The sequence below is a fragment of the Ursus maritimus genome, unplaced genomic scaffold (genome assembly GCF_017311325.1).
Source record: "Ursus maritimus isolate PB19 unplaced genomic scaffold, ASM1731132v1 scaffold_5, whole genome shotgun sequence".
Lineage (NCBI taxonomy): Eukaryota > Metazoa > Chordata > Mammalia > Carnivora > Ursidae > Ursus > Ursus maritimus.
In genome coordinates this window covers 83409647-83423471 of record NW_024426663.1, presented here as the reverse complement: position 1 = coordinate 83423471, position 13825 = coordinate 83409647, and the positions used below count along the sequence as shown (strand labels likewise).

Below are 13825 nucleotides of genomic sequence, written 5' to 3'. Positions count from 1 at the left end.
GTTACCTGATCTTTGACAAAGGAGCACAGGCAATACAATGAGCAAACATAATTTCTTAAAAACAAATGAGGGTGAAACAATTAGACATCCACATGCAAAAAACAAAACAAAACAAAAACGAATCTTGCATAGACTTTGTACTCTTCATAAAAATTAACTCAAATATGGGTCATAGCAATAAATCTAAAATACAAAACTGTAAAAAAAAAAAAAACAGAAAATGACAAAGGAGAAAACCTCTATAGCACTGGGTACAACAATGACATTTTAGACACAACACCAAAGGCACAATTCATTATAGAAATAGATGATAGATAGATGATAGATAGATATATAGATGATAGATAGATGATAGATAGATAGATAGATAGATAGATAGATAGATAGATAGATGATAGATAATGATAAGCTGGACTTCAATAAAATTAAAACATCTGCTCTTCAAAAGACATTAAAAATTAGAATACAAGTCACAGAGTGATAGAAAATACTTGCAAAATACGTGAAGGACAGCCTGTACCATGATTTGTCTGCCTATTACCTAGTGTACAAGTGGGCAAGAATCCTTCTGAGACCCTGACATGTGGTGCTTTATTCCACTGCTTGCACAGAGGCACTTTGGCTTCTGAATGGTTGCTGAATTTTAGTTGTTAAAATGGGGAACAAAAAGGGGTCACATTATGTTGCCATGATGCTGACATTACTGGAAAACAACCATTGATTTAGTGAATTTTGTGAAGTTATTTTGTATCACTGACAATCATAAAAATATATTTTTCATATAATTACCCTGTTGTAAATTATAATATTTGTAGGATATCTTAACCTCAGTTTATCAAACTCAGAGAGCCTTGGATTCTGCCTTCTATCACCATAAATGATAAATTATTATTATTGCCTCATATATATGAGCATTTGTGAGTGTGTGTTGTTTGGGAACTTCACCCCATTATTATGTTTGCTCTCAGAAGAAAAAAAAAAAACATTAAAAGTTGAAGTCCCAGCAATGATTCCCCAGAAGATTTCCTAGAGGTGGAAGGCATGGACAATAGAACAATTTATCTAATTTCAGAGTCTTTAGCTGTTAGCAACTTTCATATACTCCATGGAGTTATTGTCTACATTATGGAGAGATGATGTCAATAGCCAGAAACTATCCTATAGGCAGTACATTGCAACACAAAGGAAACTCACCTCATACATATAAAGATAGAGATTCAATAGTATTAGTGTAAGAAATATTGACAAAGGTTATGCAGGCGGTCCAAAATATATTTGTGGCACATTGGTTTAAAGAAATGGAAGACACTACATCAAAAACTAAGGATGTACTGCATGGTGACTAACATAACATAAAAAAATATATATATTAAAAAAATAAACAGAAGAAAATGCTTTGGAAATTCAGTGTTTTAGGTGTTAGTAGGATACTTGATTTTCTAAGAACTTATTTTACAATTTTATGCACAGAGGGGCGCCTGGGGGGCTCAGTCGTTAAACATCAGCCTTCAGTTCAGGGCATGATCCCGGAGTTCTGGGATCAAGTCCCACATCAGGCTCCTCTGCTGGGAGCCTGCTTCTTCTTCTCCCACTCCTCCTGCTTGTGTTCCATCTCTCACTGGCTGTCTCTCTCTCCATCAAATAAATAAAATAAAATCCTAAAAAAAAATATTCACAGAAAAGTGTCCTGTAAACCCCTCAATAGCAGATAAGAAATATTTGTATTTTTCTATATTTAAATAATGTGTGCAGAAAATGAGGTTTAAGTGACTTTCAACTGTGATATCAGAGGTCTAATCTTGAACTGTTCTTTTTTTTTAATGATCATATTTGTGACACATTAATAGAAATACACATAAATAGAAAATAAAGACATGATATCTGGAGTAATGAAAAGTAGACACTGTATGAAATGAGGGATTTTCCACTTAAAAATAGTAAGCTAAGTAAAATCTTCAGTTGAATATAATTTTATTTTTTATTTTTTACTTTGCATACATAATCCATTTTATAGTTTAATATCAACTGGTGAAAAATACAAGCATAAAATATAACATTTGGAGAATAAAAATAATTTTGTCTGAGTCACCTGGGTGGCTCAGTTGGTTAATCTTCTGACTCTTCGTTTCTGTTCTGGTCATGAAATCAAGCCCCTTCTCCTCAGCCCAGAGTCTGCTTAAGATGTATATATGCATACATATATATATGTATAAATACATTTATATATATAAAATACATTTATATATATAATACATTTATATATATATAAAATACATTTATATATATAAAAATAATAAAATCTTAAAACAAAATAGAAGAAACAAACAAACAAACAAAAAAACTTGTCCTCAAATTTATGTTGGCAATCTGACACATAAAATCGTATTTTAACATAAGATTACATAAAACATGACATTTATTTCAATAAATAAAGATTACACAGGAACTTGATTTTAAGAGAAGAAAAAGAAAAATGCTAGGATGCATAAGTAACTGACTATTGGCTTTGGCTCAGGTCATGATCTCAGAGCACCGAGATTAAGCCCTTCATTGGGCTCTATGCTTAGTTCAGAGTTTAATTAAGACTCTCTCTTCTCTGCCCCTCCCACCACTCTCATGCTTTCTCTCTCTCTCTAAATTAAATAAATGAATCATTTTAAAAATGTTAAGACCTGCTCTATTTATTAAATTAACAAAATGCGTATATGACTTGAGGACAGTGTAGAGTTCCGCCAAGCCACAATGAACTATTTTCACTGAGGTATTTTCTTTTTCTTTTTCTCACTCTACAACTCCATGTAGAGTTTAGCTTTTCACATGTACACTTGGTGAATTTTCCTCATTCTTCATGACTCAGCATAAGTAACCATTACAAGGAAGGCTTTCTGTTGGCCCTTCAGTTTACTAGGGCTTTATTCCCCTGTGCTGCAGTTAGAAGTCAGTGAGTACTGTCTAATGAGTAAGATTATGAGATTTCTACAGATAGTCAATGTTCTATGCATGGTCTAAATAAATTATGTAATGGCTGTCAAAAAACATGTGAGAAAATAAAATATGACTTACACTAAAACAGCTGAAGTTTAAAGTCTTGGATCAAAGGAAGTAGAATTTACAGCAAGATAAGGTTTTCAGGAAAGAATTGATGTATAAGGTAACAATTGACCTGAGCTTTGCAGTATTCATATCAAATACATTTCTGAGAAAGGAATGACTTGAGAAATCTCACAAGTTTGAGGGGATGTAGTAGCATATTCAAAACACTAGAATTGGACAGATGTACCAGGAATTATCAGCTTACAGATGAAGAATTGAATCATAAATTCTAATTTCGTAGACTGAGAAAAGGGTAAATAAAGATTATGCTATGACCTTTGATTAATAAGGAAAAAAGTGTACAAATATCATAAGGTAATTAACTATGAAATATAGATTCTATGTGAAATTATGGAATTGAAAAACCTACCTTGAAATTTCAATTCCACTTTCCTTATAAGTCATACTTGCTTGTTGTTTAATAAGTAATGTATATGTAACAATATTTCATAAAGGAATATAATCTGCTAACATGAGTCATTAAAAGGAAGATCACAAAGAGTGTCCAGTAATGAATAATATTATATATTTACAATAATTATGACATAATTGTGGCTAATTAAGTTGCTAATGCCAGTTTTTAAAGAGTATATTAAAGTACAAAATTCTGTCTCCTGGCATCTCAAGATAGTATCATTTCTCTTTGGGACACTGACAGTCTTTCTAAGACTCTCTTCAAGGCTTCATTCACTTCTTTGTTCCTCAGACTGTAGATTAATGGGTTCAAAGCAGGATTGATAACAGCATAGAATAAGGAGGTTAATTTATCACCTTCAGCTGAATATAGAGATTTGGGCCTCATATACATGAACATACCTGTCCCATAATAAATGGTCACCACGGTCAGGTGAGAGCTACAGACAGAGAATGCCTTTTTCCTACCCTCTGATGAGTGCATCCTCATCACAGCAACCAGTATGCGAAGGTAAGAGAGAGTAATAAGGAGGAAAGGGAGCAAGAGGGTACCAGATGCACCTATCACCATCATTGTCTCCTGTAGGGATGTGTCAGCACAGAACATATGAAGAAGGACAGGTGCTTCACAAAAAATATGGTCAACAATGTAAGGGCTACATAAGGGAAGCATGGTGAAGTAGAGGGGCACCACTGAGGCAAAGAAGCTGATGGTCCATGCCCCCACAGCAAGCTGCACACACACAGACCAGTTCATGATAAGCAGGTATCGTAGAGGGTAGCAAATGGCCACGTAACGGTCCAGAGCCATGATTGACAAAATAATGCACTCAGCTGCTCCCATTAACAGGGAGATGTAGGTCTGGGCAATGCAGAGTTCATAAGAGATAACTTTCTTAGAAGCAAGGAGGTTGAAGAGCAACTTGGGGACCACAGCTGTGGTGTAAATTATGTTGAGAAAGGCCAAGTGGCAGAGGAAAAAATACATGGGTGTCTGGAGGCAGGAATCAATTAACACCAAGATGATGATAGCTGTGTTTCCAAAGAGATTGACCAGGTAGACCCCAGAGAAGAGAAAGAAGAGGGGGATCTCAGCCTGGGGGTGATTGGAAAATCCAACAAGGACCAACTCAGTGATGGTGCTTAAATTTTCCTCAGACATGTTGAGTGTCAGTGTTAAACTGATAATGTGAACAGAAGAAATGTGCTTTGAGAACATTATAGTGAAATCACAAAGACACACTAATTCTTTAACATCATCAAGTCCTAGTCCAGTGTGTGGACTCAAATAACCTAGGGCCTAAATTATCTCTCCTTACATCCATGCTCAAGTTTGAAAAATACTTTCATATGTTAGAACAAAACAAAAATATTCATTAACACAAAAACACAAACAAGCACACACAGACACAAACACACACATACTAGTGTTGGTCGTTCCGGTACAGACTTTGCTTACATGTACAAAGCAAGTTGTTTAGAAGAACTAATTTTTTTATGTTAAAATTGCTTGTTTGAGTACAAGAGATCATAATACAACATTGCAGAATTTTCAGAGATGATTGTAAAAATATGAAACAGCCATTTAAAAATATCTTATATGAAGTCAGAGGACTTTAGTGAGTTTGTCAAATTCGCTAAAGTGGCAGAGATGGATATAGGGTTTAGATAACTCTGGTAACTTGAGTGTAATCCCCACATGCTTGTCACTGTTCATGTTTCCAATGCAGAGATGAGAGGCTCCTGTAGATGTACACAACCTTTCACTTACAGGAATATGTTGTGGATGCTTCAGGGTTTAGACAAAAATGAAGGCACACATTAATATAGACTCACTTGTGAATCAGTATTCAACATCATGAAACAAATATTATATGCCTTTGTTATGAGAATAAATGAAATCTCCAACTTATTTTAATTTTTACCATCTACTTTGCTAATCTTTCTACTTTAAGTAATGCACTACCCAGTCTCCTAAAATAATACCTACAAATTATATATACATATTTTAAAATTATCTACCACAGTGTTATTAATTAATTAATTAATTTATTTATTTATTTTCTTATGTTATGTTAGTCACCATAGACAGCATCATTAGTTTTTGATGTAGTGTTCAATGATTGTTTGCCTACAAATATTTTTAAAAAGGTATCTGTTGTATTCCCATTTCAAGATATGTAAATATAGACCATTTTGTTGTTCCAGAACACATTCAATATCCACTGTATACCTTTTTGTTTCCTCCAAATTGTATGACATTAATTTTGGAAAGGTTATAACATGATAAATAATAACAGCAGAATAAGGTAACTGAAATACTTTGAAACCATTTTATCTACAATAAAATAAGAATCATACTAATAATACAATAGTAAAGACACAGTTATTGTAATTTTGCTGACATTGCTATATATTTATTTGGATTAATTTAATTTACACAATAACCATATAATGTGAGTGTTATTTTTATTTCTATTCTATAATGGAAAACTGTGCTACATTAACTATAGTCTTTTGTGAATTATCCCAAATTAGTTATTGATGAAACTACGGGCCTAGATCTACAAAGAGCTTCTCAAACTCAATACGTGAGAAACAAATAAACAAATCATAAAATGGGCAGAATATGAACAGACACTTTTCCATGATGACATACGAATGGCTAACAGACACATGAAAAAATGTTCAAAATCATTAGCGATCAGGGAAATTCAAATCAAAACCACACTAAGATACCACCTTATGCCAGTTAGAATGGCAAAAATTGACAAGGCAAGAAACAACAATTGCTGGCAAGGATGTGGAGAAAGGGGATCCCTCCTACATTGTTGGTGGGAATGCAAGTTGGTACAGCCACTCTGGAAAACAGTGTGGAGGTCCCTTAAAAAGTTAAAAATTGAGCTACCCTATGACCCAGACATTGCACTACTGAGTATTTACCCCAAAGATACAAACGTAGTGAGGAGAAGGGATATATGCACCCCAACGTTCATAGCAGCCTTGTCCACAATAGCCAAATCATGAAGGAGCCGAGATGCCCTTCAACAGATGACTGGATTAAGAAGTTGTGGTCCATATATACAATGAAATATTATTCGCTATCAGAAAGAACACATTCTCAACATTTGCTGCAACATGGATGGCACTGGAGGAGATAATGCTAAGTGAAATAAGTCAAGCAGAAAAATAGAATTATCATATGATTTCTCTCATCTATGGAACGTAAGAACTAGGAAGATCAGTAGGGGAAGAAAGGGATAAAGAAAGGGGGGTAATCAGAAGGGGGAATGAAGCATGAGAGACTATGGACTCTGGGAAACAAACTGAGGGCTTCAGAGGGGAGGGGGGTGGGGGAATGGGATAGACTGGTGATGGGTAGTAAGGAGGGCACGTATTGCGTGGTGCACTGGGTGTTATACGCAACTAATGAATCATTGAACTTTACATCGGAAACCGGGGATGTACTGTATGGTGACTAGCATAATATAATAAAAAACATTAAAAAAAGGTAGAAAACTCAAAATGACTTGTTTAGTTACCATTGGGAGATTGCAGTCTTTCCTGACTGTTTATCAAAGATACTTCCCAAAGACGATGACAACTTGAGTCTTCTGAGTGAAGGGATTAAAAAAAAAATGGGAATCTGGTTCTTCTTCAAATTCACTCATATTTTATTATTCATAAATACCTTGATGTGCTGATTTTGCCCATCTCTGAAAAAACCTCAGTGATGAAAGGAGCCTGCCGTAAATCTCACTGGAGTTGGTAATACCTGGATCCATTTCTATAACTCACATTTGAACTAGCTTTGCTGACTGTTTCCTTCTATGTTGCAGAGTAGAGGATGCACATAAAATCATGTGAATATAAGTATGTATACTTTGTGTGTGTTTCACACAGAATTAAGGACAGGTAACACATCTCTGTATTTCCAGTCATTAAAAACAGTCAGGTCCCCATCCCTAGGGGACCTTGTTAGCTTTATGCAGCCATGCTGAGTAAAAGGGAGAGAGAGGAAAGGGGAGAAAAAACACAATTAGGTGCTGCTGAAATGAGAAAAAGTAATTTCATAACTCCAATAAGTGTGTACATATGACTTCTGAATTCTAGTCTTTTCTCTGTAGCACATTGATCTCAAAAATATTAAATAAAGCTAATATTTTATAGGCTTTGTTCATGACACTGACTCTTCATCTATGACTTCATAAAGTTGAGTTCTGCATCCTGATTATATTTTAAATAATGGCATGCACCTGTGTTTTCAATCAGGATGACAGACATAGTCCTGGACAAACTTCAGGAAACTCACCTGGAAAACAAACAAACAAACAAACAATAACAACAACAAAAATCAGTTTGTATTTGGTATAAATAGGTTACTCTTCATTTATAGATTATTTTTTCCTAGGCAGAAATAATATATTTTGATGTAGTCACATGTATTTAGTTGTCCTTTTGTTGCCTGTGCTTTTAGTATTATACCATAATATAATTGACAAGACCAATGCCAAGGACCTTTTCTCCCATGTGTTCTTCTAGGTCTTTACAGATTCAATCTTACATTTCAATCTTTCATTAAAGACACCAAAAGTTTGGAGGATTCGAATCTCTCCCTGCCATATCTTGAGCATGTTAGTTCATCTACAGACTATGTTCGCTCACCTGCAATGTGGCAGTGAGAGTGTCAACACCCACCTGGTGTTGGCATGTGGACTCAGAAACATGCTGTGGAAAAAGCACCAGGACTTCGTCCAGTTGAAATCAGAGCTTACACTTTAGCTATTGGAACATTTCTCTATGGGTAGTGTACGTTTGAAGAACACATATCTGAACCACACTGTTGCCTACCACTACCTGATGCCCATCAAGCATTGACTTACCAAAGAAGGATTTACAAGGAATTGGAGAAAGACAAAGGTGGAGTAAGAGGATCCTAGGCTAGTCTTATCTTATGAACACAACTAGATAACTATCACATACCCCAGAAATTGAGTGGAACACTGACAGAAAACCTCAACTAAGGAGAGAAAAGAGGCCACATCTAAGAAGGAGCAAGAGACATAAATAGCTTTTCGAACAAACAGAAGGAGGAAAAGATAAGACAAATTCCAAGATGGAGGACTTTATCTTAAATGAAAGAAAAAGATGAGATTATGGCCAGAGATTTAAGCAACACAGTTAAAAGTAACATGCCTGACAGAAAATTTAAAACAACAATCATAAGGATAGACACTGGGTTTGAGAAAAGAACAGAAGACATCAGTGAGACCCTTATCACAGAGAGAAAATATTAAAAAGAATTATCAACTTCTCAAATAGTGTTTTTAAAACATTTACTTATAATAAAATATTCAAGCTGTCACATTAAAACATAATTATTTAGAGATAAAAAGTGCAATAAAAAAAGACTGGAAAGAGGACTGATGCAATGAACATCAGGTTGGAAGAAGCAGAAGAATGAATTAGTGACCTAGAGTTCCCAATGATGAAAAAAAGAATAATGAAGCTGAAGAAAAGAGTGAAAGAAGAATTATGCAATACAAGAATAGACTTAAGGAACTCAGTGATTCCATCAACTGTAATAACATTTCTATTATAGGATTCCCAGAAGAAGATGAGAGAGAAAAGGGGGCAGAAAGTTTACTTGAGGAAATCATAGCTGAGAATATTCTTAATCTGGGGGAGGAAAAAGACATGTAGGTCCAGGATACACAGAGAATGACCATTAAAATAAACAAAAACAGGACAGCACCAAGAAACATTGCAACTAAATTTGCAAAATATAATGATAAAGAAAAGGTATTACAAGCTGAAAGACAAAATAAGTACTTAAATTGCAAGGAAAAACTCGTAAGGCTAGCTGGAGCTTTCCCAACAAACCCTGGAAAGCCAGAAGGCAATGTCATGATATATTCAATGTCCTGAATGAGAAAAACCTGCAACAAAGAATATGATATCCAACAAGGCTATCATTCAGAATAAAAGAAATAAAGAGTTTCCAGAGGGTGGGGGGAAGGAGTTTGTGACCACTAAACCAGCCCTACAGGAAATATTAAAGGAGATTCTTTGAGTGGTAAGAACAAAAGTGACAAAGACAAAAAGAGAATCAGGATCAGAGAACATTTCCAGAAATAACAACAAAGGAAATGATAAAATGCCTCTAGATACATATCTATCAATAACTACTTTTAATGTAAATGGACTAAACTCTGCAACCAAAAGATATATATTGTCAGAATGGATTAAACAAATGAACAAACAAAAACAAAACAAAAACAAACAAAAAACAAACAAACAAAACAAGCTATATGCTGTCTAAAAGAGCCTCGATTTAGACCTAAAGGCACCAGCAGATTGAAAGTGAGGTGCTAGATAAATATTTATCATACAGATGGATGTCAAAGAAAGGCAGAGTAGCAATAAAATAGCAGACGTACTAGACTTTAAAACAAAGGTTATAACAAGAGACAAAGAAAGGAAATATATCGGGGCGCCTGGGTGGCACAGTGGTTGAGCGTCTGCCTTCGGCTTGGGGCGTGGTCCCGGCGTTGTGGGATCGAGCCCCACATCAGGCTCTTCTGCTAGTGAGCCTGCTTCTTCCTCTCCCACTCCCCCTGCTTGTGTTCCCTCTCTCGCTGGCTGTCTCTATCTCTGTCAAATAAATAAATAAAATCTTTAAAAAAAAAAAAAGAAAGGAAATATATCATAATAAAGGGGACAATCAAATAGGAAGATAGAACCATTGTAATTATTCATACACCCAACTTGGGAGCACCCAAACATATAAAACCATAACAACATAAAGGAACTCATTGATAAAAATGCAATAATAATAGAGGACTTAACACCCCAATTACATAGATGGACAGATCATCTTGGCAGACAACAAATAAGGAAATCATGGTTTTGAATGAAATACTGGACCACATGGACTTAAGACACATATACAGACATTCCATCCAAAGGAGCAGAATACACATTCTCTTTTCAAGTGCACACAGAAAATTCTCCAGAATAGATCATATACTAGGTCACTAATCAGGCCTCAAAAAATGCAAAAAGATTGAATCATAACATACACCTTTCTGATAATAGCACTATGAAGCTGGAAGTCAACCACAAGGAAAATATTTGGGAAGACCACAAATGTATGGAAGTTAAACAACATCCTAGTGAACAATGAATTGGTCAAACATAAAATCATGGAAGAAATTAAAAAAATATATATATATACACAGAAATTAATGAAAATGAAAGTACAGTGGTCCAAAACCTTTGGGATACAGCAAAATTAGTCCTACGAAGGAAGTATATATCAACACAGACCTACTTAAAGAAGCAAGAAAAATATCAAGAGGTAGAAAGGAGGTAGTAGAATAATAAAATATGAAGCCACAACCTAGCAGAAGGAAGGGAATGATAAATGTTAGAGCCAAAAATAAATGACATATAAAGTAAAAGAACAAAACTGATCAATGAAAAGAAAAGCTAGTTCTTTGAAAAAAGTAACAAAAGTGATAAACCTCTTGCCAGATTAATCAAAAAGAAAAAAGAAAGGACTCAAATAAATAAAAACACAAATGGGAGAGGAAAAATAACTACCATCACAGAAATATAAAGAATTATAAAAGAATATTATGAAAAACCATATGCCAACAAATTGCACAACCCAGAAAAATGGATACATTCCTAGAAATACGTGAATGACAAAAACTGAAACAAGAATACAAAACTTGAGCACACTGACAACAAGCAAAGAAATTGAAACAGCAATCAAAAAACTTTCAGCAAACTGAAATCCACAGTAAGATGCCTTCACAGGTAAATTCTACCAACCATTTAAAGAAGGGGTTCCTGGGTGGTGCCGTTTGTAAAGTGTCCAACTCTTGGTATCAGCTCAGGTCATGATCTCAGGGTCATGAGATCAAGCCCTTGCTCAGGCTGCAGGTGGGAAGGTTCTCTCTCCCTCCCCTTCTGCCCCTTCCACTCATTCTCCCTCTGTCTTTCTATCTCTGTAAAATAAATAAATCAATCTTTCAACAATATTTAAAGAACAGGTTTGCATGGGTGGCTCTGTCGGTTAAGGTATGACTTCAGGTCACGTCATGATCTCAGGGTCCTGGGATCAAGCCCCAAGTCAGGCTCTGTGCTCAGGGGGGAGTCTACCTGTTCTTCTCCCTCTCCTTCACCCTCCCTCTGCTTCTCCCCCTGCTTGTGCTTTCTCTGTCTCTCTCTCTCTCTAGCTCAAATTAACAAGTAAAATCTTTAACAGATATTTAAAGAAGAGTTAATACCTATTTTTCTCAAACTATTCCAAAAAATATAAATCGAAAGAACTATTCCAAATTTACTTTCTGAGGTCAGCATTACTCTGATTCCCATACCATATAAAGACTCCACTAAAAAAGTGAACCACAGGCCAGTATCCCTGATGAACATGGATGTAAAATTTCTAGATAAAATACAAGCAAACTGAATCCAAAAATATATTATAAAGAAATATTAACCATGAGAAAGTAGGATTTATTTCTGGGATGCAAGGATGGTTCAATATTCACAAACCAATCAGTGTGACATACTACATTCATAAAATAAAATAAAATCAGAATTCATAAAATCATAAAGTCATATGATCATTTCAATTGATAGAGAAAAAAATTTATAAAGTACAACATATATTAATTTTTTTATATTTTTATTATAATACAATGTATATTCATGATAAAAACCTTCAACAAAGTAGTGTTAGAAGGAACATATCTCAACATGATAGAGGCTATGTATGAAAAACCCACAGCTAATATCATCCTCAATGGATAAAAACTGAGAGTCTCTCCTTTACAGTCAGGAACAAGACAGGGATGTCCACTATTACCACTCTTATTTAACATGGTACTGGAAGTCCTAGCCACAGCAATCAGACACAGTAAATAGATTAATAAACCAACCAAAGGCATCCAAATCAATAAGAAAAAAGTCAGATTTTCACTATTCACAGACAGCATGATACTCAATGTAGAAAACCTGAAAGACACCACCAGAAAATTGCTGGAACTTGTATATGAATTCAGTTAATTTGCAGAGTACAAAATCAATGCATGAAAATCTGTTGCATTTCTAAACATCAAAAGTGAAGAAGTGGAAATAGAAATGAGGAAGCAATCCCATTTACAATTGCACTTAAAACAATAAGGTACCTAGGAATAACTTAACAAAAGAGTTGAAAGAACTATACTCTGAAAACTATAAAACAGTCATGAAAGAAATTGAAGATGACTCAAAGAAATGCTAAGCCATTCATGCTCATGGATTGGAAAATATTTATACTACCCAAAGCAATCTACACATTTAATGCAATCCCTATGAAAGTACAAACAACATTTTTCAGAGAGCTAGAACAAATAATCCTAAAATTTGTATGGAACCATAAGAAACGCTGAATAGCCAAAACAACCTTGGAGGAGAAAAGAAAAGCAGGAGACATCACAATTCCAGACTTCAAGTTATAGTGCAAAGTTGTAGTGATAAAAATAGTATGGTTTTGGCTGAAAATAGATACATAAAAAAATAGAGCAGAATGGAAATCCCAGAAATCAGCCCACAATTGTATAGTCAACTAACCTTAGGCAAAGGAGGAACGAATATCTGAAAGGAAAAAGACAGTATTCAAAAAAACGGTATAGGGAAAACTGGATAGCAACATGCAAAAAAATGAAACTGGACTACTTTCTTACACCATACACAAAAATAAATTCAAAATGGATTAAAGACCTAAGTGCAAGAACTGAAACCATAACAAACCTAGAAGAGAAGACAGGCAGTAACCTCCTTGATATAGGCTGCTGCAAGTTTTTCCATATATATCTCTTGAAGTAAGGAAACAAAAGTAAACAATTGGGATTTCATCAAAATAAAAAAGTTTAATCAACAAAGTTAAAAGAGAAACTAAGGAATGGGAGAATGTTGTAAAGGGCTTTATCCATTAATGTTTAGTACCCAAAATACATAAAGATCTTTTTATTATTTATTATTTATTTTTTTATAATAATTTTTATTATGTTATGTTAGTCACCATACAGGACATCCCAAGTTTTTGATGTAATGTTCCATGATTCATTACTTGTGTATAACACCCTGTGCACCATGTAATACGTGCCCTCCTTAATACCCTTCACCAGCCTATCCCATTCCCCCACCCCCCTCCCCTCTGAAGCCCTCAGTTTGTTTCCCAGAGTCCATAGTCTCTCATGGTTCATTCCCCCTTCTGTTTACCCCACCTTCACTCTTCCCTTTCTTCTCTTACCAATCTTCCTGC

The 13825-nt window shown here is 34.9% G+C and overlaps 1 protein-coding gene across 1 annotated transcript; it reads right to left on the bottom strand.

The window, feature by feature from the left end:
• Positions 1-757: 757 nt before the first annotated feature.
• LOC103680334 (olfactory receptor 2A12-like) lies at positions 758-4790 on the bottom strand. The gene is made up of 2 exons (XM_008709874.1): positions 3750-4790; positions 758-865 (listed from the first exon to the last, which is right to left on the bottom strand). Exons 1-2 carry the CDS (start codon positions 4724-4726, stop codon positions 778-780), a joined length of 1065 nt encoding a protein of 354 aa, XP_008708096.1. The 5' UTR covers positions 4727-4790; the 3' UTR covers positions 758-777.
• Positions 4791-13825: the final 9035 nt, after the last annotated feature.

Bases quoted from the DNA above. Each gene is read 5' to 3' on its own strand.
- LOC103680334 (XM_008709874.1), bottom strand. From the start codon at position 4,726: ATGTTCTCAAAGCACATTTCTTCTGTTCACATTATCAGTTTAACACTG. The intron at 866-3,749 runs GTCAGTGTCCCA...TTATGGTGATAG, and splicing joins AAGAGAGTCTTAGAAAGACT to AAGGCAGAATCCAAGGCTCT.